The following is a 27,393-nucleotide window of genomic DNA, read 5'->3' on the forward strand; positions in this document are numbered from 1 at the left end:
AAATTAAAAACATCTTTCCCAGGACATGCCCCAACATGTTCTCAAGGATATTTAAACATAAAAGAGAAGTTGCCCTGTATTTAGGTGTGCCAGTTTCTCTATTGTGCAAACTGCTTCTTTGGTTTACTGATGGAGCAGAGTCATTGTTTGTGTCATAAGCGTTGCTGCTTTTGTGTTTTGACAGGCCAAAAAGTTTGCACTTCAAAGGAGTTATGTGAAACTTCCTTTGAATTTGTACATAGATTAAGGAGATGAGAATTCCTTACAATTATGTGCATACATACTAATGTATGGATATTGATATTTAATATGCGTATGGCAGACCCATTTTTTTTTGTTTGTACTGCACTAAGTGACCTCTGGCAGCAGGACCCCCACTTGCAGAGTAGATTCCACACTTCTCAGGTTTCCCCTCCTCTCTATAAGCTCTTCTTCTTCTCTCTGTCACTCAGCAGCTGCTTCTGATGCTTCAAAGCTGCTGCTGTTCCTCAGCTGTCACAGTTTGCATGGATGAGAATATGTCTCTGTGCATTTTGCAGTATTCTTTCATTTCATGCTCCACTTCTAATTGTTTCCACCATGATAGCCTCCAATCTCACCAATGCTCAAAATATTTGGCCTTGCAGAAGTACTCATAACTCTGAGCTTTTCCAAATTCTTTAGCATTTAAACTGTAAAGTTTGGTCAATTTAATGTTTTGATTTTGAGAGACAGACAAAGACAACGTTGTGTATGGTTGAAAAAATAATGTAGGTGGATTACAATTTCTATTAATAGAACAATATGAAAAGTGAGACATCTATTTTAATTTATTTTTTTTAAGAATATCTACATCTAATAATAATAAATTGCATCTCTAGAATAGCGGCACTGGTCCACAACTTAAGGTGGAAGTTCTTTTAATTTTGGCTGTTGTTGGAAAGTTGCCAAAAGAAAGCCAAATCAAGTAATTTTGCAGTTTCCCACAACCCGATATAGGTGACCTTGCAAAGAAGGTGCGATGTCAGATTGGACCAAAACTCAACTTCAAAAACTAGAACTACAAAATATGCAATACATTCCTGTGTTTGAAGGGAGCAGTAAAACTCAAGAGCTAAATCCAACTTGGAATATGTAGAAAAGAATCTCATTTAAAAAAAATGCTCTCTTTTCAATATGACTTGGCTTAAACTATTTTAATAAGAGAAAAATGGGCAAAGGTTGCAGCGCAGCAAAACTGGCCCAAACACACCCCACAATATTTAGTGTTTCAATTTTAAAAAAAGGGTAATTTCACAAAAAAAGTATTCAGATTTTTTATCCTAAACACCTAAAAGCATGTATCAATTTCCGCCATTTGCTAATCATCTATCATGGTCATGGTCTATCACATAAAAATCTGACAAAACATATTCTTTTTTTCTAGACAAAATGAGAAAATGTGTATAGGGTGTGAATCACTTTACAAGCTTTGCCCTGTTTTCCCACCCAGTGGTCTCCAGCTACAGTCAGGGTGTGACTTCAAAGCATCGCTAACCACATACTTTTTTAATTTATATTTTCATAAGGCTGGCTGGGTTTACTGGAGCCTTGTCTGAAAGCCGACTGGTCCAAATTCTTAAACACACACAAGTGTGCCTGAAGGAGATTAAGATTTTAAAGAGATTAGATTAATGAACCCATGATCATAATCTCAGGCTAATTCATTTTACAGCACTCTGACCCTCCCCCTCTTTCAGCCAAGCTCTTCTGTGAATCCAGTTTTGTGTAACTCTCCATTAAATGCTCAAAGGCGGGCACGCCACTCATTAGACCCCCAACAATAATTCCCTGATGCTCCAAGCCTCATCAATTCTGCACTGTCCGTTTGCAAGACAGTAACCGTCACTGTATTGTTGCCAAAGGGCTCAATACACCACATGTTTGTTCACTCAAAGCAGGTGGTCTTAAACTGAGGTCAACGTCTGAAACATAAGAAGAGGGGTCATTAGGGGGCCATCTTCACTCCAGAAGTGTCATCACTGAACAAATCAGAGGTTCTTACAACCATAAAGGAATGTGGAAATATTCCTGTAAAACAATAAAACTAATAAACAAAATAAAATACAAATGATTTTCTATGCTAAAATAATAATGTTAAAGCTCAATAGATTAGTATTAACAGCATCTTTAAGCAGGTAGAAGAAGATCAGGTTATTGATCCATGTATATGTTTGTTGGTACATTTAACAAAATAACCAATAGTAGTGTATTTTGCTGCAAATTGGCTGTGCGGAGTGTGTCTCCACCTTGTGGTAAACACACAAAGATGTGAGCGACAGATAGGGGTTAAAGATCGTAGTCCAACTGCAAATAATAGTGATGTCATTTTTTTTTTTTTACATAATTGAAAAACTCCACAACCATAAAATCAAGATAAACAGGTTGTTTTTACATCATTTTTGCCATAGGTGAAGTATATAGCAACACTGTTCATCTTGAGTAATTTACTGATTCTTTTTAAGAGTTTTAGTTGCCAGAATTATGTAAATCAAATTACTTTGTTAATCAGATACCTACCTGTAACATGGTCAAAGAGATGAGTTCAAAGCTGCTGTTTCTCTGCTCATCTCTTAGACCTTCTCCTGTCCATTACAAATAAGGATAATAATGATAAAACCCCTGGTGTAACCCCATAGTTTTGAGGGTTGGCAGTTGAACCTTAAGGTAAATGTACTTCAGTCTGAAAAAAAGCTAAAGGTGACATGGTCAAGTTTAAAGCAAAACAGCATTCACACTTCACAAAGGTGAACCTGATCTGAGCACATGGACACCCATCAGACATTTCAATGGTGTCTCCTGAAGAGAAAATCCCGGAGACTTTTTCCCTTAAAATATCAAATGGTTCCCTCATATAAAAAAGAAAAAAAATAAGTTATTTTACTTACACCCAAAACCTTTAATTCCCCACCTCAGTAACACAATCATTCAAACCAACGCTCTCAAAAAAATATTAGAAAAACTCATAACCATGATTAATGCAACTAGCTTATGCACTAGTACTACTACTAAACTCAGGGGTTCCAAACATGCAAGCTGTCCTTTTCATGCTGCCCTGGGAAAATGGCAATACGGCCCTCGGCCAACAAACATCAATAAATTGCACCGTTTCGGTTGAAGGGGCTTTTTTATTTTATTTTTTTTAAACAATTAAAACAATTACATTTGAATAATCTAAAAACACTTTAAAATTAAAAGAGATTGAATCAAACATTAAATGATAAAGAAACAGGGAATGAGTTTTACTTTACAGATAAATTACACTAACCCCAGACAGATCCATTAACTGCTATACCACCTTGGATACTTTCTGATGCTGAAGTTGATCTTTCATTATTAGAAAAGAAGAAGAAGGATACATTTCTAATTATGAATAAATGTATAGTACAATAAAACTTACATATAAATTATGATGACTATATACAAACATACACAGATTCATAAAAAAAATACAGCAAATAGGGTAGGGATGGCATTTATTATACCACAGTTTCAAATTAAGGTAGGGAAAAGGATTAGTGATGGAGTTTCAGTGGAGAAATGCTTGCTTTGCTTTTAGCAGTTCAATGGGTGGAAGAGGTAACACCATTAAAATCATTTGTTCAGATTCTAGTTTGTCATTAGTCAGTTTGCAAAATAATCAGTCAGACAGTAGGCCAGATATATTAATTGAAATACACCAAACACTTTACAGAATAAATATGATGGGGCTAGTAGTAAATTTTGTTTGGGTTCCGGCACATAACGAGATTAAGGGAAATGAAATGGCAGACAGGATGGCTAAGGAGAGTACAAATAAGGTAAGGATAGATATTCATGTTAGTTTTAATATAACAGAAATAAAGGGTATACTTAAAAACAAAAACAAAAGAAAGGGTGGCAAAAGTTATGGGAAGAAGAAAAGAAAGGAAGGTGGGTCTATAAAAACCAAAAGGAGAATTGGACAAATGAGAAGAACAGAAAAGGAACAGAAGAGAAGAGATTATTATTTTACGACTTAGAATAGGACACACTACGGAAGAGGATTAGGGCCACTGAAAAAATCAAAAAAGTTAACTGATTTTTACATTTTATTTCAGTATAATATGAAAAAAAATTCTGACTTTAATCTCAGATTTCTGACTTTTTTCACAGAATTCTGGGTTTTTTCTCACAATTCTGACTGAATTCTGACAGCTAACAAACATTTTAGCATCATACGGAAGAGGATTAGGGCCACTGAAAAAAAAAAGAAAAAAGTTAACTAATCTTTAAATATTATTTCAGTTTAATATGGAAAACAAGTCAGAATTCTGACTTTAATCTCAGAATTCTGACTTTTTTGCAATATGAAACTGAAATAAAATTTAAAAATCAGTTTGTTTGTTTTTGTTTTCCAGTGGCCCTAATCCTCTTCCGTAAACATGTTATTTTGAATTGTAGGAAATATTTGATTTGGAGAAACAAGTTAATTAGGAAAATGAAACTTGACATTGTTGATTTACTGAATCAGGAAGCAGAGGATATCAGGTTAAATTTGAGTTTTTGAAACAGATTAAATTGTATAACAGGATATATTGTTTTCTTTTTTGTTTTTTGCCATGTAGTCCACACTCCTTACCAGATGGTGGCGGTAATGCTCACCTAAAGCTTTTGCTAACCGCCAAAAAAAAATTTAAGAAGAAGAAGAAGAAGAAGAAGAAGAAGAAGAAGAAGAAGAAGAAGAAGAAGAAGAAGAAGAAGAAGAAGAAGAAGAAGAAGAAGAAGAACTACACTACCCACAATGCAGTTTTTTTTTTTTCACGGAAATGACGTTGAGCGACTTCCTTCTCTGTCAAGGGCACCGAAAATTGCACTAACCCGAGCAGAGGCTGGCTGCACGTGTAACTGTTAAACAGCCTAATAAAGTGTTTGTCTTTAATCAGACATAAGTAGAAATGGACGGCTTCGGCTCAGACTTCTCAGCAGGAGGTTCCGGCGGTAAAATAGACACCGGAACCATCATGGAGCAGGTTAAGGTCCAGATAGCAGTGGCTAACGCTCAGGAGCTTTTGCAGGTAAACCAATGGACCTTTGATGCTAAGCTAACCAGACACAGCTTAGGGTAACATGATTACCCGATTTTAAGGATGCTAAGTAGCCACATGTTGGCTTTTGATGCATATTCAGAAGCTGATAATGTAATAACATGTCCACTGTTTTATATTTCAGAGAATGACTGATAAATGCTTCAAGAAGTGCATAGGAAAGCCTGGTAGCTCATTGGACAACTCTGAACAGGTGTGTTCTCCAATGGGATTATTAGAAATTAGAAAGTATATGTTTATTATTACCATAGCAACCCATGGCAGAAGTTGACTACACTGCTGCTCAGGACCTCTAAAAGTGGAGGAAGCCCTAATGGATGTTTAAAAAGTTTAAAATTGAAGCTCTGCCTTTAATTTTGCCCTCTGATTAGGGCAAGTAAAAGTATCTTAACTTTAATATGGTTGTTAAAGAAGTGGTGATTGGATAGATATTGTAATTCAGTTGTCACAGATGCACCTTCTAAATCTTGGCATGTTTGCCTATTGCATAAAATGCCCTCTTTTTTTATGTAAGCTTTAGATGCTTACATCACTAAGACGGTTAGTAGTATTATGATAAAACAAAACCCAGACTATACAGGCGATTTATTAATTTCATAAAGAAAATATAAAATGTTTTCATCTTAACATATTTTTGTGATATTTCTCAGCTCTAATTATACTTTTAGGCAAAAATGTATTTGTTTGTATTACCTATATTTTGTTTTCTGGTCTTCTTAGAAATGCATTGCCATGTGTATGGACAGATATATGGACGCCTGGAACACTGTCTCCCGAACGTACAACTCCAGGTTGCAGAGAGAACGAGCTCGCATGTGAAGTTGGGCGGGGAAACAAACTCTCTACCTTCTTCACTTATTTCGGGTGGCTGCTGCTTTAAATGAGGACCAGCATAATCCAGCACTGGAGGTCCCCCGTTGGGGAAAACGTCAGCAGCGCAACATACCCCTCTGTCATTATCATTGGCAGGGGTGGCACCTGGACTCCTATCCACAACGATCACTGTGGACATTTTTACTCCTGAGGAAAAGGTCGCCTATTCAGTTGAAACGTTCCCATGTAATAAATGTAGTAACTCGCAGTGCAAAGTGTTATGTTTAACTGTTAAACAATCTGACTCAACAAAAAATGCTTTACATGCTAACAAGGGTGCGTGGGAGGAAAAATGGAAGAAATCAAAGCCCTGTATGTGGAGTTCTCCATCAGCTCTCCATCTTCACTGTAAAATAAAGAAAACCTCTCCTAGAACTAAAGTATACATTTATACCCTCTCATTTATTATCCAAATCGATGCATTTTTTTTATTTTTATTGATTCCACTTCTAGATGAGGCTTGTTGCTGCAGAACATGACCCTCCTTTGCTCAGACGCTCACAAATCTTTGGCTTAAAGTCTTAGGTTGGCTGACAGTTGATGTGTTAATGCTCTTGGATAAAGCTTGCCCCTACTGTTAACTCTTGCCAATACCTGGAGGGAAAGATCTCTTCCTTGGAATATCTCTATGTCATTGGGTGCTATTAGCTTATAGGTAAACATAGAACTTATTAAATATCTTCTAGTTATAAATACACAACATTGACATTTTGGAAATATTAGCTGTAACTTCTAATGAACGAGGTGCCTTTTAAGTTTCTTAGTTGACATTTTTAGCCTTCTAGTCAGCCTATATCAAGCTACAGCTGAAGAACAAAACAGTTTTGTCTGACATGTTTCCTATGTGTTATTCTATCTGCTACCCGCCCACAGTGGTGGACTTGTTTCAGCCAGGGTCTGACGTGGGTAGGAGACGGCACCGTTCTCAGTTTTGGGAGTAAATGGTCATGCAATGAGGACAAACCCCCCAACTCCACCGCCGCACTCACATTTTAGAGGATGAAAAACTGTAAACATCGACTGCATAGTGATTGTGTGCATAATTGGGTAAACAAAATCAAAAATTCTACATGTATCCTATTAAACATGATCAAAGGAAAATTAGATGTTTCATTTATAAAGCTTACAAAGCTAAAATTTGTTAGAATGAACTTGAAAGATAAGTAAAAAGCATCAAAATGCTTTATCTTCTATTGCAACAGTGCATTCTCACACAGAATGATAAAATATAACCGTTACTTTGTTTAATTTACATCTTAATACCCATAGTTTTCTTGACTGAACACAATAGGAGCAGATGTAAAACAGCTCCTGGTTAGAGAAGTAAATGAAGGGGAAATCTGGGTTTTATCAGGTCTCCATGACAACCATTAACATCTACATGTAGACACAACATACCCCTTCCTCTATCCAAACCAGATTCCCTGAATTGATAGGTTTGTCCTTTCACTAAAAAAGAATACATGTTAGCCTGTCAGGAAACAGTAAGGATGTGAAAATACACCTCATGCCACCAGTTTGGTATAATAGAGGGTCTATGATACTGTGGGGTCTACTTTTCTTCTAAATAGCACCTGAAGCTGATAGTAGAGCATGTTATGAATGATTTGAAATTCTAGAACATTTAAATAAAACAAAAATCTTGTAAACCGCCAGCAAGTTGAACATTTTTGAAATTTTCATCAGGGGAAATGTAGGAACTAATGTGACCAAATCAAATCTATAAAGGTTTAATCAAACACTAAATAAAACTTCTATTTGTGTCTGAGACCCAGACAAAAATTCTGCAGAAAACCTGATGGGTGAGCTAAAGCAAACAGGAAAGGACTTCTGGTTTATGACCTAGAGAAACTACAAACAAATATCAAGGATGCCTCTCTCTCTAGATGCTCTAAATGTGTGAAATATTATAGAAGTGCTTTCCTAATAAAACAAGGTTGTACAAAATATTGACAGCATGATATCTAAATAATTAAGTTAAAAATACGTCTTAAAATGCATTACCTTCCTTAGTGTATTATTATATTATAATTTTCTAATTTTCAATGTGTGATTATACCACTGTGGTGGAAAATTTATTACTTTTAAGACATTTAACAAATCATTATGAGTGGTTAAGAAATATGACATGGTGACATGTTTTAGGTAATTAAAAAAAAAAAAGAAATCCATCTCAAACAACCCAAATAAAGACAGAAAGCAATTTACATATAATATACATTTAATAGGGAAAAAGCTTAACCAAACCAAACTGGCCATGTGAAAATGTTATTACCCCACTAACGAACATTGATTAATAATTTTTTATTTTTTTGTTTAACTTCATCCGTCTAATCCAGGGTTCTTACTTCCAAACACATAAAATTAAATATTTAAACAGAACAGAACCTCTCTGACAGGATGAAGTTGGCTAAAAGTCTTTAAAAAGCAGAATGACATGCCTTAATCTAAAGAAATTCAAGATTAGATGAGAAACCCAATCAATAAGCATCAATCAGCTTGTGAAGGGTTGTTAAACAATTCCTAAGTCTTTAGGATTTAAATGAACCACACTGTTGTTCACCAATGAAGCAGTGGCGAATCTCAGTGACTCAGCTTTAAAATTATTGATACTTCAGAAAGTATTGATACTAAAACAAGGTATCCGGATACATGACTAATTCGGCATAATAAGGATACCAAACAGAAGTGCTGTTTGCATATTTTTCTCTTGTTTACTTCAGATTACTGACTGATTGGCAAATTAAAATAATTTTAGTGTTTCCAGAAAGCCTGCAAATATTGTCCGTTTTTTTTTTTACATAAAAAGTATTTTTTATGCCTTCAATTATTTGTCATTTTTTATCCACATGGTATGGTATAAAATGGGGTTATAAAAAAAACAAATCCCTGAATGTTGGAACTGTAACTATACAGCCATATGTTTACATTATCACTGCTGCTTACCTTTATCAAGGCTGCACTTTAAAAAAGGAAAATGTCTTGAGAGCTGCACTGAACAACATTTCTTTTTGTATACACTTGTGAGTACAAAATGACAAATAAAGTCTGTCTAAGTATCAAGTATTGAACATTTTCTTGGATATCAATTTTCAAATTTGAGCATCTGAACCATAACAAGGACTAAGTTATATAAAAACCGAAAAAAAAAGTTTTTATCAGTTAAAGTCATTCATTATTCAGGCTGGCTGAATGTGTCACCAATAGGAGAGCGGCAAGATAAATCACAGCAATCATTTGATTTCTTATATTTAGATGATCTGAAAACTTCAAGATTTTAAACAGACTGCCTTTGTTAGGAGCAGAAGGGTTTGCATTAAAATACTTTGTTAAAAACAACTCCTATATGTAATGGCATATCCCATTGCGCTGCTGTCCCTGTTAATAGACCATAGAAAATTGTTCTTCATGTCGTACCTGAGACATCAAAGCTCTGTGGAAAGCTGCTGTTGCAAGGAATCAAAACATCACGCAAATGTCCGGATCTCCAGTATCATTCAGCATTCAAGCCTATCATTCAAGCTCCATGCTGTTAACTGTCAGTTTTTAACACTGATGCTAATCAGTGTACTATCAGAAAACCCAGCAGTATACAAATTAAAAGAAATAATACCATTACCATTATTCATACCCATCAGGAGAATAAATTAATGTAATAAATATTTGAATAATGCCTCAGTTTGTTGGTTGTGAGTTAGCCACACATAATACCTCATCAGAACATGGTGAGGGCTCCGGGTTAGGCAATGCAGTGTTGCAAACAGCACCCATGACACATATGTCAAAATTTTGTTAACTGAGCTTATGTTTATCTGGCCAAAGCCATGACTTTAGTCCTTGTACAGTACAGTTACGTGGAGGCAAATTATCTGTAAAATTCTGATGTTCTGTCTAGTTTTTTGTTTCCAAATCTCATCAGAAAGGTAGATGTGTTGATATCCACTTCCGGACAGACGTCACCCGAGTGTAAACCCCAGGAAAACCAGATCGTCCACATCCATGCCCCCAGCTGGTCACACCGGCAATAAACCACTGGCCAGAGTGGTGACGGCACGTCAGCGGCCCTCCAGAATCACCCTGGAATGGTCAAGAATAGGGTCATTAGATAGAACTAGAAAACTGTAAATAAACTTTTGGTCGCTGGTAAATAAAAACAGCTCAGAATCAGATAGTAGAGCCTAACAGGCAGCACATGGACTATTTTCTTAGCCTCTGGCTGAAATTGAAAAGTAACATAAGGGACATTTACAGAAATTAGAGATTAATGTTTCTAATAACTTTCTTTTCTTTCCAATTTAATTTTACAATAAATATAACCCCCAATATCCAGCAGCTGTGGGCTAAAAGCAGACTCTAAAAGAACGGTTTATTAAATATGCTCTTTAACAGCCAGAGTGACCAATATCTTGTCCTTGATGCATATAAGTAGTAAAAAACAAAATCTACCACACATGCAAATAGAAAGTAACTAACCTCAAAAGCTTTACCTTTAAGTGTTTTTCTTTTTTTTCTTTTTTTTTAGGTGAAAATGAGGAAACTTTGTATACCCTTGATAATGAAATATATAACAGATCCATTATGTAAAAAAGGAGACTAACTTTGTAGATTTAATAAAAATATTTCTGGTTTAGTCTATGATTGAGAAAATAAAAAAAAAACAATCACAATATTATTAATCTAATTAATGAAATAAATTGATGATGCCAGGTTCTTTGAACACAGCAGAAATTTATTTATTGATTGTGTGAGAAGTGCCAGAGATGTTATTTTATTTTATTATTATTATTCTTTCTTATCTCCTGTCTCAAAACCCAGAAACCTTTAAAGAATTCAGAGTGCTCTGCTCACATCCCATCTAATCACCCACAGTTTAAAAAGTAACCAACTTTACAACACCCCCTAGAAGTCATACTTGCAGCTCAAAGTCTGCAGAGAAAGGACCATCTTGGCATACATCTGGACACAGATACTTTTCCTTCTTAAAGAACCACACATGGTGTTCCTTACCAGGCAGCTGTCCCGTCCTCCCTCCATTAATCCGGCACACATCATGTTAGGAGTCAGCACGTTGCCATAAGCCTGCTGACAGTCCTTCTGCTTAATGATGTTCACTGCAGCTTTCTGCAACAGGTTGGTCAGTGAACCTGGGGAAAAATAAATCCACACATATCTACGCTGAAAATGTGTAAACATGTTAGAATAAATGGATCTTTCTCGCATTCTTCTTTACAGAAGAGTTTTAATGAAGGTCTTCTGTAAAGAAGAATGGGCAGACATTCATCCACAGACAGAAGAATATTTGATGATAACAATAATAAAGAAAAAGAAAAAAACAGAGTTAGCCTCACTCACCTCCTTCCTTCATGGATCCCCAACCTGTGATGTAGCACTCAGAGTCCTCATGAAATTGGTGCACAGGAGAGGGGAGACATGCTGGCTGGATGGTGTAGGACGCCGGGGCTGGCTCTGTCAGCTCCAGCAGAGCCACATCATGGTCCATGTTGTTTTTGTTGAAAGCCGGGTGGATAATCACTCTCTGTATGGGAATAACCAACGCACCGGACCCAGAACGCAGCACAGATCCAAGGCTTACAGCCCAGTTAGTGGGACTGGAATCACTAAGGATGAGGACAATGCATTAATACTCTTAGTCAGGCCTTTGATTTGGATCATTTAGATGTCACCACTGTGTTTCTTCACTAGAGATGTGTTAGTACCCATTGAAACAGTGTGCAGCAGACAATAACCACTTGCTGTGAATAAGTGTGGTGCCACAGCGATGTTGTCTCTGGTACTGCAGACTGCCGATCCACGGCCACTCTCCCCTCCGAGCTGTGACTCCACCTATGATCCGCTGAAACCCCAGCGCAGGACGAGCACCACAATCTGTGACAAAGACAAGGCTTAGGTAGCATGTTGGTAAACCCCAGCATTTACGCTGCTTTATCAGGTAAAGCCTTACTGCAGTTTTTCTCGTCTGCTTCATTGGGGCAGTCAGGGATCTTATCACACTCTGGGTTGATTTTGCTGATGCACCAACTGGAGCTGCACTGGAAGTTTTCACTGCAATTCATGGCTGGAATGCAAAATTGTTTTACTGCCTAAATATGTATAATTATGTTTATACTAAATGATCAAATCTAAAATTTGATGGCAATTTCACCAGGTACTGATACAGCAGGTGCTTCCTCTGTTCCTTCAGTCTGAGACACTGGAAGGTTGTCAGAGAACCTGTGGGTGACTGGAACTGGAACGGTTGGAGCAGGAACTGGTGGGGCATTGAAGGTAGCCTGATCTGAGTGCCTCAGAATAAAGTTTCTGAGCTTGGAAACACGGGCGTAAACTCCAGGCTTGTTGACCTGGGCACATCCCCAACCCCAGCTCACCACCCCAGCCAGGAAGAACCTCCCTGGACTCCCTTCACACACAAGGGGCCCCCCGGAGTCACCCTGTAGGTGACATACATGAACATGGGTTTAAATGCCAGAAAATACTGGAGATAATTAACTGAAGTTTATTCAATTTTAAGCTTTAGCTGAGCTACAAACACTTTTTTTCAAGAACCATTGTTGTTTCAAACAAAAGAGTCAATAATCACAAAAAAAGCCCCTTATGGTCTAAGGTGTGGGGAAACTCTTGGTCCCACAAATCTAAACGTTAACATGTTAGCAAAATGATAGGATCTGCTATAAGGCTCCACCTTATGTGAGCCTGCACTCACCTGGCAGGAGTCCACCTTTCCCTGCAGGAATCCAGCACACATCATGTTCTGAGAAATGGCACCTCTGTACACAGACGATTGATTGCACACCTTGGAGTCGATGATTCTGACCACAGCTTTCTGCAGCACATTTGGCACATGTACTGAACAACAGAACAGCACAAATCAATATGTTGTTACTCCCAATGTCTGCTCTTCAAATCCTATAAACAAAGAAAGCTTTGGATATTCATCTCTTAGTGCAACTTAAATAATTTCATAGACAAGATTAGACGCCCCATCATTGTATTGTAGCTCACCAGTGCATATGAAGATACGTCTGAGAACTAATCTTTTAAAAAGCTTCATCTTATGGTTTGAAAATTTGCATATTAGATTGATTGGGCTTGGGGAATTTTAGAAGTATGTTGACATATGATTCCCTTCTTCTTTGAGTGAAGCTGTAATAATTGACTTCTGACTCTCTAGTATCCCCTTTGTCCTGCCCTGTGACTGCTGTGGGTAGGCAAAAGATGATTCTCCTTCCTTAGCTATGAATCCCTGCAGCTCCTCCAGAGTTAACACAAAATTTCTACCTGGTTCACAGAAACTGTTACTGTTTTAGTTTGAAGTTCAGCCACACTTGTTTTTTGTTTTTTTTGCTGTTGTTGTTTTTTCAGATGATTATTCAAAAATAATGAATTTGTAATATTATTAAGGACCTTCTTTAAATTCCTCCATCACTTTGTCCCTGACCTGCCTGATTGGTCGCTTGGCTTCATTAGGTTTGTCGCTGAAGAACTATAATACTCTAACACCTCTGCAGCGGGAACATGGTAAAATAAAAAAAAAAATTAAATCTGTACCTTAATAACAGAGAAACTTATTAACCTAAAATAGTACATAAACAGCTGCCTTTGACCTCTCTACATATAAGGTATCCAAATAAAACACTTCAGGTGACCGGGAAACACCATTCATTCAAGAGTGACAGTGTTGTCGTGTCACTATGCCCCCGAGTGATTATGTATCCTGGCTATTAGGCCACAGGGATATTACTTTGACTGACTGGTAAGATTGCATGACTTACATCCACAGGTCTGTGGGATCAAATCCTGCTGGGCCCTTTGTTGTGTACCATACCACAGAAGCAATACTGATATGTGTGGTTCTAGACAGCAGCCAGCAGTATACTAAAAGTATATAAGTCCATTTTTCCTGGGGGAAAAAAGGTGCATTTTCCCTAGTTTTTACTAATGGAATAAGATGATTTACATTTTAAATAATACTAAAAAACCTCCACTGCTTTAGTTATTATATGTCATTTCTGTTTAAGGGCAAAATTACTAATTCTTTTGTTAGATAAACCTGCTCAGTTTAAGGGCTTATTTTAAGACATTTTTACTTGTTTTGATCAGTAATACCAAAATAATTTCTTTCATCTTTCTTCTTTTGAGAAGAATCTTCTCAAAAGAAGATTAAGAATCTAACAGAATCTGCTCTTGCTTAGTATATCATTCTCAAAACAAGATCAAAAAGATTCAACACGATCCTGATTAGATGAACATTTTTTGTTGTGTGTAACTGATTTGCCCCTTGGAACAATTTAATAGTTTACCTTTACTATTTCACTCACTGTTAAGCTTCAGCCATATTAGGATAAAACAACAGTTTCCATTTGCTAGATCAGGAGTCTACAACCATGTTTCACTTAGTACACTTTTATTGTTTGTTTTGTTGTTGTTCTTTGCCCCCATGAAAAACACATTACCACCCAGGCAAGATTTGTCTAGAACCACCGCTGAATGCTGATTTCTAACATTAAGTGGTTTAATGTGAGTCACCGTTATTAATCTGTTGCAATAAAGTTTGCATGCATGCAGACTCACCGCTAAACTGCTGCAGAGCCCCCCAGCCGGACACAATGCAGTTCTGACCGGGCTCAAAGACATATGATGTAGAGGGAATGCAGACAGGCTGGATGTAGGAGTTAAAGGTGAGGGGGGTCTCCAGCTCCAGCACAGCCACATCATTATTGTTGGTCGTTGGGTTGTATTCAGGATTAACAATGATCGACTTGATCTTTACTACTTTTGACTCATCCTCTATGCCGTTGACCAGTCTGGCTCCAACCAGGATTGTCCAATCACTGGGATCAGTAGCACTGATAACAGAAAACAAACATTTCTTGGAACTCATTTAAGATAGTTAAATATCTAATAGTAAAAAACAAAAAAAGGGAAATCTACCCTTCAAAGCAGTGTGCTGCACTGACAATCCAGCGCTCATTGATGATGGAGGCTCCACATGTGTGCCTCCAGTAATACCTCAGGCTGACCTGCCAGGGCAGCTCCCCTTGTCGAGCATCCTCACCGCCGACTATCCTACTCCCCATGGCTGGGCGTAAACCGCAGTCTGTCAGGATCAGCCGGGGGAGAGTTGACGTGAAAAAGAGCCTACTGTAAGTCAGTGAAGGGTGCTGCTGTTTTTGCAACTGTCCATGCAGGGTCAGTATCAATCAATAGTGTAAAAAATTATATATTCTGATATTATCTTATTCTGATATTATCTAGGATGAAAGAAGAGCTAACCACAAAGAGCCTCGTCAGATGCATCCGCACAGTCAGGGATAAAGTCACAGTCTGGGTTCTTTTTAGTGATGCATTCCCCATTGTCGCAGGTGTAAGTATTTTCAGGACACTTTGCTGCAAATCCCAGATGTAAGAGATAATGATTAGATGAGGGTGGAAGGGAGAGCATGCATCAGAGAAGTATTAAAACAACATCATTTTAGATACTGTAATAGAAGAAACATTTCCATATCTGAGCATTTTGTAAAGATGATACCCACAAAAGCTTCATACCTGTTGAAGTTTCTATATTTTTAAAATGTTAGATCTAGAAACTTAAATATAATTTATCTGTTTGTGTAAGGAGATGCACTAACTAAGCAGTGTACAGTTGTGAAGTGGAAGGAGAAGAGTTTTATGCTTTTACTGGCAGTCAGAAAATGAAATGACCAAAAAGGAAAGAATACATTTGTGTATAGATAAGATGGAGTGTTTTTTTTGTACAAATATGTTTCTGATCTAATACATTAATCTAAAGCTCTGTTTTTGTCATTATCATGCTGAAATGTACACCTTATGTCGAATAATAACTCTTCTCTTGCCAGTTTTTTTTTAACAAGGTTTCCACTGTATGACCCTTCATCCATCTCTGCACACATTTATATCCCTGATAGACAAAGCATCCCCTCAGCATGATGCTGCCACCACCTTGTTTTCAGAATAATGTGCAGCTCTGCTCTTTTGCCACACACTATTTGGGATGTAAGCTGAAAAGACATGGTCTTACTAGAACATCATCATCCTCCTTCACATGTTTGATGTGTCTGCTATATCTCCTTTGGCAAACTGATCTTCTCTTGGTTTAAAAAACCTTTGTTTAAAAAACCTTGGTTTAAAAAACCTTTATCACCACTCCCAAAAAGCCACCAATGGCCCTGGGGCTATACAAATGGTTTTAATTATTTGTCTTTGCCTTATTTATTGCATTCTGAGCCAGATATATTTAGCAAAATGTCCTTATGGTCTGATAACGACAATAAAGAAGCGTGACTCCTGTCTGATTCTCTGATTAATGCCATCTTGTTGCAGCAATTTCTAAATAGAAATGCAAAACATGCTCTTTAGATTTTTATTAAAATTATAATTTTGCTTCCATTTACCAACCATTTGGCGTTTGATCACCGAATAAAGTTATATGCCATAATATAATGTACAGTTCAAATGTGACCTGGATACATTTATATATTCTTTAAACAATTTTCTTTTTTAAAACACATACTCTTTAGGATAAACTTAAATAGAATATTTCAAAATTCAAATAAAATTTGCAGCTTTTTATAATGAAGACAATTGCATAACTCACCCATCGAGTCATCTCCAATGACATAAAATGACTTCCCACTGGCCCCTGTAGGAGACCAGACAAACATTTAATGATCCCATTTTTTTATAATCCAGCCCCAAGTTATCACAATGATAACGTCACTACCTAATAAGACAATAGCGCTGATCTGTCCAAACCCAGGCACCTCCAGTGGTTTCCCATGCATCACTGAGCTGAGCCCTGCTCTCAGTAGGTCTCGCACAAAGTTGTCTGAATACTGCTGGAATTTGGACACCCTGAAGAATAGTCTTAAAGTTGCCATCGTGTTATCATTCATGTTACTGTAAGAAAGGGAGAAAATAGTCATGTTTTAGAGTTCCGATGTTTCCTGATGGTTAAACTACCTCTCTTTCTTACCCATAGGCAACAATGCTGCAGTCATCATAATGATGTGATATAGATGAGGCAGTAAATATATCTTTAACCTGAAAGAACATCAACAATTACAATGTAATCCTTCTTTTATTAAACATTGTGTTTTTAGCATCATAGCCCTCACCTTGGACTTTAAAGCTGAGGAAAGTATGATAGAGAAACCAGAGTTTTCATCCTGCAGATCTGAACTATACTTCAGGCCCCTCAGCTCCACTGTCTCCAGGAAATCGTGTGGCTCCTCCAGCAGGTATGCTGGCAGTCAAACAGAGGAAAGAGCTTTTAATCGCAATATACAAAGCCTATGTCATAGGTATACAGAAGATCCTAGCAATCATAACAAAACTTTAAAGAGTTGAATTTACAAAAGGATTCAGGGAATTCAGTTGGGACAAAATAGGACACCCTGTATGCTTTTTTTTAAAGAAAAGAAAACATATTTTTTTAAAGTTCTGAAAAACAAAAACAGCAATTTCTGGAAAGGACCAAATTAGGACACCACTAAATTCACAAGCAGCATTGTACAGCATCTTACATACAGTAGTTAAAATGTAATTGTTTTGAAGGTTGTTTGTCTGGTCAATCCTCAGACTTTCAGCCTGGAGTGCTAAAGAGAGACAGAACATCGTGGTAAGATGGAAACAACTATCTTCAGAACGACAGCTGTAGCAGTTTTTGAGTTTGGTAAGGGATATAAAGAGGTCTCAAAAGAGAAGAGATTAAGAAGAGATATGCTAAGTCTGTCCAAGTCAGTTCATCATAAGTGGAAAACTGTAAGATGTTAAAACTAGTTGCCAAACAAACTAACATGTCATAATAGCACCTACAGCAGTTCTGAAAAAGTAAAAAAAAAAAAAAAAACCACTGGACTTTGTTTTCAAGGCTTGAAGAGGTTTCGCTTCCCATCGAGGAAGCTTTCTCAATTCAAAATGTAGGCCCAGTAGTGTGATCTGGTCCGGAGTGAAATTAGTCCTATTATTTAAGTCACTATCTTGTTGAAGACGTGTCCTGACTGATTCCCCTGCCTCTGATATAGGTATGCATGTGAAAAGTGAAGTAATATCAAACGATACCAGGGTTTCTCCTGGCGACATCCTTACATTTTTTACTTTGTTGGCAAAGTCATAGAAAACTCCAAAGACTTTGCCAACAAAGTCAACAATCAGGTTCAATTTGCATGTTTCCAAGCAATACAAGGCCTTGTCTATATAAAGCCTCAAACTCAATGCGAATTCAGACATTTTGAATTGAGAAAGCTTCCCAGACCTGGGAAACAATGTCCAGTGGATTGTTGTTGTTGTTTGTTTTTTACTTTTTCAGAATGACTATGACATGGATGACTGAGAATCTTCACCAGCACACCTACAGCAGTTTTTTACCCATGTTGATATGAAACTGCATTCCTCTAACATCAAAAAGAGAAAGCACAACTTTAACTTCCATTGAACCTGTGCAAGGGGGAAACCTTAGCTCTCCAAGAAAGACAGGAAGGCCAGACTGAAATTTGCCAAAACAAAAACTAGGACTGCTGGAATAATTCTTTTAAGACTGATTCATCTAATCAAATTATCTGGACACCGGATCGGAAATAATGTTTTGCATAAAACAAACACAGCTTTAAGGAAATATAACCTCATTCCAACTGTGAAGCATAGAGCTGGAACTGTCATGGTTTGTCGTTGCTTTGCAGCAGCAGAACCTGAACAGCTCATTATCATAGAATCCACCATCAATTATACCTGAGGAACATCTGAGATGTTACAGAGATCTGTTAAGCGCAATTAAGCAGAAATAGACCATGAAACTTTGCATTGTGGTAAATTCATCAGGAACTGGAAAAGAACTAAGACTGAATCAACATGCTGATCTTTTGTTTAATAAGTAAAATTAGAATAGAAATCATTAGTCAATGTTTTGAATACAGTCTCTAAGTAAATTATTAATGGGTGATCTTTTATAACTAGTTCCAAATTAACAATAAAAAAAAAACTTTATGTACTTTGTGGAATTAAGAGTTTTTTTTTTTCTTTTATTGACTCACCAATAGCAAGGCCGGCAAAGATGCCTATAATGAGGAAAAGGAGGATGCAGATTGTGACTACGCCTTTATGGCAGCCGGTGCTGGAGGGTGAGGATGACCACGACCCTCCTCCACCATCCTTACTGACGTCCATGTTGGACTCTGGGCACCAGCCTCACATTTAACTGTCTTCACAGTGATGGGTGTACAGAATGAGCCAGGCCTGTTAAAACAACAGCAGATATTATATGACAGAACTGAATTGTATTTCTTAACTCACGTTGTTTTAAGTTCTGGATAGGAGAAAGAGTGTGGAGAAGTGGAAGGTATCAGATGTCACTGCAGGTGATGCTATCCGTCTGCATACAAGGTGATAGTATATGTTGAGTTTTATAGAGTGTTAACATGTTTTTATATTTAGGGTTTATTTGGATTTGGTGAAATAAACCAAAACTTCTAAATCTAACTACCTGAGATGGAAAATATCTACTGCATAGCTTAGATATGTTCAACAAGAAAAACTGACTAGATGGTCTCTAGATGATCCACAACGTTACTCAGAGAATCTGTAGACAGGACAAGACCGCAATTATTTAATTTTATCTTAAAGTCATAACTCCCTTTGTTTAGGAGTCACCCAGTCCCTACTTGCATGTCTGCAGCTGTTGCAAAATGCAGCTGCTTGACCTTTAACAGGTACATGTAGAAGACAGAACATCATCCCAATTTTAGCTTCTGTTAAATGGCTGCCTGTGTATTTCTTTTTAAAACTCTTCTCTCTTTCTTTAAGGTTTTAGACAACCTTGCTCCCCCTTACCTAACAGAGCTCATCCACAGTTATGTTCCTCCACGGCAACTCAGGTCCGCTGACCAGCTTCTCCTGGTTGTCCCAACCTCTAAGTGGAAGAGCCTTCTCTATCGGGGCCCCTGAGTTATGGACCACTCTGCCACATTACTGTCCATTTTCAAAACCTGTCTAAAATCGTATCTTTACACATCGGCTCACACCACAAATCAGACTTGATTTTACTTGTTTTTCTCGAAATTTCCCTCTTACCCTCTTATTATTGATTTGATCTATTTATTATGTCATATTTTATTTTACAGATATTGTAATATGATTAGCTTATTAACCCATTGTGAAGTTGATTATAATGAACTGTTTGATGTACAATTCCGAGTTGCCAGAGAAAGTCCCATTTCCAGTTTGGCTTAAGCCATTTAGATATATGCAAAACGTGGAGAGGAAAATGAAAGGAACATTTTGAGCAATATGTTAAATGCTACATCACATGATGCGGACATTGAACACACCATCCCACAGTGAAACATGGTGATGGTGGTTTGGAGGGGTTGTTTTATTGTTCAGCAGGAACATTTTTAGCCAAACAGAGTTGATGGAGACAAAAATGGGCACTAAACACAATGTAGTCCTGGAGGACGACCTGTGAGATGATTTAAAAGACTCAAGACCTTCCAACAGGACAACTGCTTTAAATTTAAGTTGCAGATCAATGATTCCTAAACTTAGTACTTAGCAAGTTTTGTATGTTTTAGATATTTTGCTCCTGGTACACACCTGACTTAAATAGATGATCACCAGGTTTTTCAATGCCATGCTGAGGAGGGGATGCATTTGTTTGAATCAAGTGTGCTGGAGAAAGCACGTGTCCAAAACTTAAAGTACTGTGAACCCAGAGAAATATTTCTGAGAAACACTGGACCAGATCAGAGCATATTAAAGAGCTAAAATGGCCTAGTCAAAGCACATGCAGTTTTTTTAGGAATGTGTGCAAAACTTAAGCAAAACAATATTGCATATTTGCAATATGTGCAAATAAAAGTGCTGTTCCAATGATCTGATTTATAGTCTGCTGTCTTTCAAAGAATTTTCAAATCCCTCCAGCATTAAAATGGCTTATCTCGTAAAGAAGGAAAGAAAACTGAAACTCAACCCATCCTTTATCGATAGTGCATTTGACAGAACTGAACATTAGATTTGGGGTGGTAAACATGTCAGATTTTTATATAGAACCTGACCTTTTTTTTTAGAGAAATAGAAAATCTTAAATATTAAAATGCAGTTATTGTACATTTGGATAGAAGCTGATTGAAAAGCAGGAGTGCGGTCTGAGGTATATGTAAAGGACACCATGATGTTCACTGATTAACAAGCAAGATGTGGAGAAAAGTTCCTAAATTCATTTTTATCTAAACAGAACACCTTATCCTTACTGAATGAGTGTTCCTATGTGCAACAATAACCTGTGTCTGCAGCAGCCACACTCACCTCTTTCTTCTTTCATTACTCTGCAATTCGAAGACAAAGATGACCCGTAGTTCTCACAGGAGCAGAAACATGGGCAGGGGGGAGGACAAGGGACAACAGGGCCAACAGGGTCTGCTTTTTGTTGCACCTGAGCCAGGGGCGGGTCACGTCCTTATACCTTAGTAAAACTCACCCTGTTTACTCCAAAAGGCTAAGTTCAGCCTCAGAAATCCCCGCTCAGCTCTCAGTCCATCCGTCCTGATCCCAGTTGGTCCCACCCAGGTGTACACAGGTGTTTCTCCTGTCACCTGTAATCTGCCATACTTTGCTGGAAAATATAGAGCATAGTCTAATCCACCATTACACCCAAACAGTAATAAAAGGAGTAAATAAAAAAAAAAAAAAACTGTCATTAAATGGAGCTCCGAGCTTCCCTCTAAAGGGCAGCGGGTGCTCTATTGACACAGTGACTGAGCAGCAGAGGAGGGGCAAACCCTGCAGGAATTTGTCCTTTCTATCCCACCTTCTTTTTAAAACCTGCTTCTGAAGAACCATCAGAGCAATTTCTTCAAGGTTGCAATACACTCCTCAGTTCTGATCACATGCAAACCCAGAACACCTTATCTTTAATAAAACATAATCTCACAGTCAGCGGACAGTTCCTCCATCATTCACAATAATCCAAAACCAAGCTTTGCCACCTAACCCCCCCTTAGAGTGCTTCTGTCTTAAAGCGGTTAATACGACAAATGTGTCTTTGTGTGCCGACAAGCTTCAATGGCTTATCTTCAAACACAGAAACTCCCTTTTAAAGATCGTCATTAAATTCTTCTGTTACTGCATGAAGGTGAGCTCTGTGGTCAGTTGGCAGCTCACTGCTTCAGGAAACCAACAGATGCGAGAAATCAAATAAGGATATTTCTTTCCGTCACTCCTCTCAACAGTGAAACTTGTAAATAAGAAAGTACGCATAAAATATATTGCCAGTTTTGTGAATTTTGCTTACAGCTAATAAAACTCCAAATCGTTTTTGAGAAATTTGAAATTGTTGCCTGTACTTTCATGGGGAACACTGCTGATGTGACAGATGTTTGAAAGACAGTTAAATAACATCCTCAAAATGAGGGAGAGACAAAAAAAAAAACCAAAAAAATATTTCCAAAGAAGCTGGTTTCTTAGAGAATGCTGTATTAAATCACAAAAAGAAAGTTAGGGAGGAAAAAGTACAGTACATAAAAAAAAAAAAAAACAGGATAACTTTAGCATTAAGTATAAAGCAAAGTTTCAAAGGAAATGGTAGCATCTGGAGTCTGTCCTACATCCTTCAGCACAGAACATAACAGGGGTTGAAAATGATTGGTTGATGATTACCCAGTAATTTCTGTATTGCTGCTCCTTCTACACCGACTTGTTTAAGTTTCAATTCCTCTTTTCAGCTGAAATTTAGCAACTACTTTTGAAGAATCAAGAGTCCAGAGTCTGGAAAAATTGAGAAAAAGAAAAGTTTCCAGGTACACTGAAGCCCAATGCAAAGTTTGCATCCTAAGTGATGCGTTCTGGGAGCTGCATATAGATTTTAAGTGTTCTCATGAGCTGCAAGAGATTAGCCTGAAAGCAAAAATAATCACTAATTTTTTAAAATTCTAAATAGATTTCATTTTGACCTTATGAACATGTGAATGAACCTTCACTCACATCTGAGCCATATTTCCTTCAGTAAATGAGTACAGAACAAAAAAGTGACCAAGCAAATGTTACATCTTTCACTTTATTTTCTATCAAAAACAAATATTTGTAAAAAGATATTACAAATAAAAGGAAAATTGTCCCATTGACTTCCTCAGACTTTTGGGCTCTTTACAAACAAAGCTGTGCAACATTAGCACATCACAAAAAGTGGAAGTGAAGTGCATTACATACATTTTTATTCTGATTTTTAACTTAAGTCAACAGCCTTTTTGTATGAACTAGAACAGTGATGATTAAAAAAATAAAAAAAATTATAATTGTGCATCGAGTAGCTGGTCTGAGCTAGCCATCCTGCTGCTGTATGAACGGGTTTGGGATGGCCTCCATGCCATCCTGAGGACAGATCAGCACTACAGAGGTTCCTCTGCAGACCACCAGCCCAAGCTGCCGGGTGTCTTCTGTTAGCTTCAGCTGGTCATCTGGATCTGCACACAGATTCAAACCAAGATCAGAATAGCCCATCATTTAAGATGACTCAATAAAATACATAGTTCTCTGTCCATCAGGTTTGTTTATGATAAAGCTCAGATGTCAAAAGGCTTTATCTGTTCTCCTACTTGCCATCCACAGAAATGATAAGTTCTTTGAAATTAACTTCCTGGACCTCACATATAGCATCAATGCTAGGATACATCAATGGAAATCTTTGGTGTCATATTTATGTGGTTGTGTAAACTTCTTAAAGGCTGGTTTATACTTTTTCATACTAATACCACCCACAGATCCCATTAAGGATATCTGGGTTACAGACATTCCAGCAGATACCTGATGGTTTATGCGCCAACAGGTTGATGAAGTCATACATGGTCTGCATTTTTCAAAGACCTAATTACCCAGCGTTTTTTTTTATCCGTTTCTCCTCTTTTTGATAAATGTTAAGCCATTGAAGGAACCTTGGCAACATTTTCTGCTACTTTAGTAGCTTTTGGGAAGAGCCTTATTTTATTTAGTTTAATTTATGACAAAGTTAAACCCAAACCCATGTTTCTGGGGCTTGGCTGTTGCTAGACTTAGTTTTAGGGTTTGGAAAAACTTCTACTCCACATAATTTACACTTTAAAATTGATTGAGATGTGGGGCATTTATAAAACTAATATCAGCAAAGACCATGTAATTTAGTCCCCAGCTACATTTTTAGTTTGTTAAATCTTTACATGCAACTGATCCCCTCCCCAACTTATTCCTGAATAAAAAGTACTTAAAAAAAAAAGAACTTTGTTGCATTTCTTTTCCTGCAGAAGAAAATATTTTCTACAATTTAAGCAATTTTTTTTGTTTTTTTCTTTGCCGTTTTAGTCATTTTGCATTTCCTCTTTGCACGTTTAATATATTTACACTCATGCTTGGTCGTTAAGTTGAAAACCCTATTGATGTGTGTATATATTTTTCAAAAGGTCGACGGCTTTTGCACACGAAAGAAAGCAAGAACTTTTTCTGACATGGTTTGACATTTTTTGTGCGAATAATGATTTGGTGAATAGAAGATTCATCATCTACAGAGGTTAACAATTTCTCTGGGTTGCAACCTCATTGCCCTTGTCTGTGTTTCTAACTACAGTCACCTGTCTCACATCAACGCCTTCTGACAACACAAGTGTTTTCACACTAATAAGAAAGGAAAACATCTTAGATATACATGCTCCATTTCACATCGTTTTGGATATTTACTTTTAAGCATTTTAGTATCAACTCTGAGATTGGTATATTGCAAAGTGAGAGAACACAGTGAATAAACTAAGCCAATCTTAAGGATAAAAAAAATAAATAAGCTGCTTGATTAGATTTGTCGTCATTTCTCATACATAAGGAGGATAGTGGGTTATCTTCAACAACTATGGCTACGTTAACACTGCATTAATGCTCAATTCAATTTTTTTGTGAAATCCGACTGCTTTGCCTGGTTCTTCACGTTTCCAGATATATGATACTTTTATGTAACCTGACTCCGCCAGATGGATTTGCTCTGCATATCCATCTGGAAACCTTCCGTTGAAGTAATTTTGGGAAGGGGCGAAAATACTGGTTAGCTGATTGGCCTATGTTGGTGATAGACTGGCCAAATAAACCAATCAGATCAAGAAGCATATGACGTAACAGAGCGACGACGAAAACACAACCACAAGCCAGGCTACTCTTGCCGAAACCACTCTGGAGAAAAGCAAAAACATCTTTTCCTCTGAGAAAAGCCTCCAGAGCAGCGTTTTGCTCTTCTTTCAGTGAAGAAATACTCTAATTCCGATAAAACTTACTCGATGGCCACGCTAACGCTAGTTTCATCGGCTGAAGCCGCCATGTCCTTTAGACTTAACTGTCGCGTTTCTCGTTGCATCGTACCTCAACTCGCCTCAAAGCCAACGCTGATTGGACGTTTGTTTGGTGAACGGCTCCAAATTTTCTTTAACGGAGAGTCTCCAGACTGATCTGCGAGTGAAAGCTTGCGAGATCAGGATGGTCTCACGAGGCTAACTTTTATGTGATCTACTGTCGGAACTGCATTCATACAAGTTTAATGTCCCACATGCACAGTAGGGGGTGCAATGACGTCACAACTAGCAAGCTTTGTTGACTATTAATGACCTCTAGGTCGGATAAATATGACCTGGTCGTTCAGACAACTCGCATTTGAAAAGATCAGATATGTAGCGGATTTAGGTCCACATAGCCAAGTGGCCTGGGTCGCTTTGAAAAAAATCAGACCTGTGTTGTTCAGACGGTCATGAAAAGATCAAGAACAAAGCCTAAGATAGGAGTCTCCAAACCTGGACCTCAAGCTCTACTGAACTGCAGATTGTCCCTGCTCCAACACTGCAAATTCAAATGACTGAATTACCTCTTAAGTAGAATAAAATAGAACGTTATTGATCTCACAATGGAGAAATTCACTTTTGCCATCAAGTTTGGCAAAGGCCTGGTAACGAGCCATGCATTTGATTCAGCTGTGTTGGAGCAGAAATACATCAACAACCTAATAAACAGAGCCTTTGAACAATTGTGATGACAACTGCTAGTTTCAACAGCAGGACATTTATTTCAATAGTATTTTATCAGTGTTATTTTTTTTATTTTATTTACACGCATATATAGGAAATTATAAAAGCATGTCAAAAGCCCTTTTAATGACTGGTAGTAGGATTTCATTTTCAAATGTCCAATATAAATATTTTGCCTTGCTTTTTATTTGCACCTCAAGTGAGTTTTATACTACTTTAGAGTCAGATAAAAACTTTTTTTAATTGCAAGTCTAAACTTCTTGTTATCTGCGAATCAGTGACCCTTTTTTGTGTTGCACCCAGATCAATAGTTGATTTATGTTGGGTTGAGATAGTTGCAGCTTTGAACATTTGCTTACCTCGCATATACTCGATGGTGCCGTCCAGCACCAGGTTTAGCAAAGGGTCAAACCCTTTCAGAACCCCACTGGCTGAGAAATAAACACATGTGCAGCAGTTAGTGTATTACCTGACTGGTTTAAGGTGTAATTAGGTGAAATAAATTCACCTACCTTCTCTCCCCCCTTGGAACTTCACACGAATCGTCTTGTCGATGTATTTAGACAAGTCAAAGATGCTCTCCTTTTTCTTCTTTTCTTTGTCCTGCAGAAACCAAAGTTAGTTCAATGTTTTTTAATCACAGAACGCTCTCAACACCATTAGCATGGGCTTAGCTTGCTAACAAAGGTTATCAAAAACGTAGCTAATAAAACCGCATCATTACATTGGAATAACCGTTCTTCATTTCAACACACCAACAGATTAACACACAACCAGACCGATTTTTAGTATTAAAAGGTTAAAGTAAATGTTTGAATGAAAGAAAATGCGCAATGAATTTACCGCCATGTTAGCTACGTGACACGGAAGTTAAATGTTGACTGCAGGGACGTAGGACCAATCAAATCGCTCGTCGTCATTTGATGACGTTAGCAGATTTGCACGATTTTCAAGTTACACACATTTTGCTAGATACATTTATACATATATATTACAAAGCAAAAATAATTTAATCCCTTAAAAAAAAACAAAGCAAAAATAATTTAATCCCTTAAAAAAAAAGTACAAAATCTATATTTTAAAATCAGTTAAAAAATGTGACAATACATTCAGACATTATTAAAATAGACTTTTAAGTATTAATGTGAAAATACCCCTATTTTTTTGGTTTTTAAAATTATTATGCAGGTGTAGTCAGCAGTGTAGTGGGCCCTCTCTTTTAAATGCCTCCCAAAAAAAAATGACATGTAAGATTAATTTAATAATTTGTAGTATAGAATTAATTTGTAGAATTTACTCAATCAGAATCAGACATACTTTAATAATCCCAGAGGGAAATTACTTTTGTTGCACGCTCCAGATATACAAACATTTATATATTT

General features: G+C 37.3%; 3 protein-coding genes across 4 annotated transcripts; 1 reads left to right on the forward strand and 2 right to left on the reverse strand.

Moving 5' to 3' along the window:
- The first annotated feature begins 4,813 nt into the window (after nucleotides 1-4,813).
- Nucleotides 4,814-7,052, forward strand: timm13 (translocase of inner mitochondrial membrane 13 homolog (yeast)). The gene is made up of 3 exons (XM_015399679.1): nucleotides 4,814-5,054; nucleotides 5,209-5,277; nucleotides 5,805-7,052. The coding sequence occupies exons 1-3, from the start codon at nucleotides 4,935-4,937 to the stop codon at nucleotides 5,901-5,903; spliced, it is 288 nt and encodes a 95-aa protein (XP_015255165.1). The 5' UTR covers nucleotides 4,814-4,934; the 3' UTR covers nucleotides 5,904-7,052.
- Nucleotides 7,053-8,170: 1,118 nt separating this feature from the next.
- tmprss9 (transmembrane protease, serine 9) lies at nucleotides 8,171-21,447 on the reverse strand. Its single transcript, XM_015399667.1, has 16 exons — nucleotides 21,294-21,447; nucleotides 19,025-19,226; nucleotides 17,111-17,238; nucleotides 16,969-17,036; nucleotides 16,717-16,892; nucleotides 16,591-16,635; nucleotides 15,249-15,362; nucleotides 14,907-15,072; nucleotides 14,547-14,821; nucleotides 12,679-12,821; nucleotides 12,121-12,406; nucleotides 11,920-12,033; nucleotides 11,675-11,843; nucleotides 11,310-11,575; nucleotides 10,965-11,101; nucleotides 8,171-10,034 (listed from the first exon to the last, which is right to left on the reverse strand). The coding sequence occupies exons 2-16, from the start codon at nucleotides 19,155-19,157 to the stop codon at nucleotides 9,873-9,875; spliced, it is 2,382 nt and encodes a 793-aa protein (XP_015255153.1). The 5' UTR covers nucleotides 19,158-19,226; nucleotides 21,294-21,447; the 3' UTR covers nucleotides 8,171-9,872.
- Nucleotides 21,448-23,026: 1,579 nt separating this feature from the next.
- Nucleotides 23,027-26,895, reverse strand: lsm7 (LSM7 homolog, U6 small nuclear RNA and mRNA degradation associated). 2 transcript variants are annotated; one of them, XM_015399237.1, is made up of 4 exons: nucleotides 26,855-26,895; nucleotides 26,524-26,614; nucleotides 26,371-26,442; nucleotides 23,027-23,446 (listed from the first exon to the last, which is right to left on the reverse strand). In XM_015399237.1, exons 1-4 carry the CDS (start codon nucleotides 26,858-26,860, stop codon nucleotides 23,304-23,306), a joined length of 312 nt encoding a protein of 103 aa, XP_015254723.1. In that variant the 5' UTR covers nucleotides 26,861-26,895; the 3' UTR covers nucleotides 23,027-23,303. The 2 variants fall into 2 exon arrangements, with proteins under 2 accessions (XP_015254723.1, XP_015254715.1); XM_015399229.1 differs by lacking the exon at nucleotides 26,855-26,895 and adding an exon at nucleotides 26,736-26,848.
- Nucleotides 26,896-27,393: the final 498 nt, after the last annotated feature.

Source organism: Cyprinodon variegatus, unplaced genomic scaffold (assembly GCF_000732505.1).
Source record: "Cyprinodon variegatus isolate N-32 unplaced genomic scaffold, C_variegatus-1.0 Scaffold30, whole genome shotgun sequence".
In the NCBI taxonomy this organism is placed as follows: domain Eukaryota; kingdom Metazoa; phylum Chordata; class Actinopteri; order Cyprinodontiformes; family Cyprinodontidae; genus Cyprinodon; species Cyprinodon variegatus.

Coding starts and splice junctions, on each gene's coding strand:
- timm13 (XM_015399679.1), top strand. CDS start 4,935: ATGGACGGCTTCGGCTCAGACTTCTCAGCAGGAGGTTCCGGCGGTAAA. Junction 5,055..5,208: donor ACGCTCAGGAGCTTTTGCAG/GTAAACCAATGG, acceptor TTTATATTTCAG/AGAATGACTGATAAATGCTT. Junction 5,278..5,804: donor CATTGGACAACTCTGAACAG/GTGTGTTCTCCA, acceptor TGGTCTTCTTAG/AAATGCATTGCCATGTGTAT.
- tmprss9 (XM_015399667.1), bottom strand. CDS start 19,157: ATGGACGTCAGTAAGGATGGTGGAGGAGGGTCGTGGTCATCCTCACCC. Junction 16,636..16,716: donor CAGCGCTATTGTCTTATTAG/GTAGTGACGTTA, acceptor GGTCTCCTACAG/GGGCCAGTGGGAAGTCATTT. Junction 11,844..11,919: donor AGCAGACGAGAAAAACTGCA/GTAAGGCTTTAC, acceptor TCTTTGTCACAG/ATTGTGGTGCTCGTCCTGCG.
- lsm7 (XM_015399229.1), bottom strand. CDS start 26,756: ATGAAGAACGGTTATTCCAAT. Junction 26,615..26,735: donor TGAAGAACGGTTATTCCAAT/GTAATGATGCGG, acceptor TGGTTTCTGCAG/GACAAAGAAAAGAAGAAAAA. Junction 23,447..26,370: donor CACCATCGAGTATATGCGAG/GTAAGCAAATGT, acceptor ATCTGTGTGCAG/ATCCAGATGACCAGCTGAAG.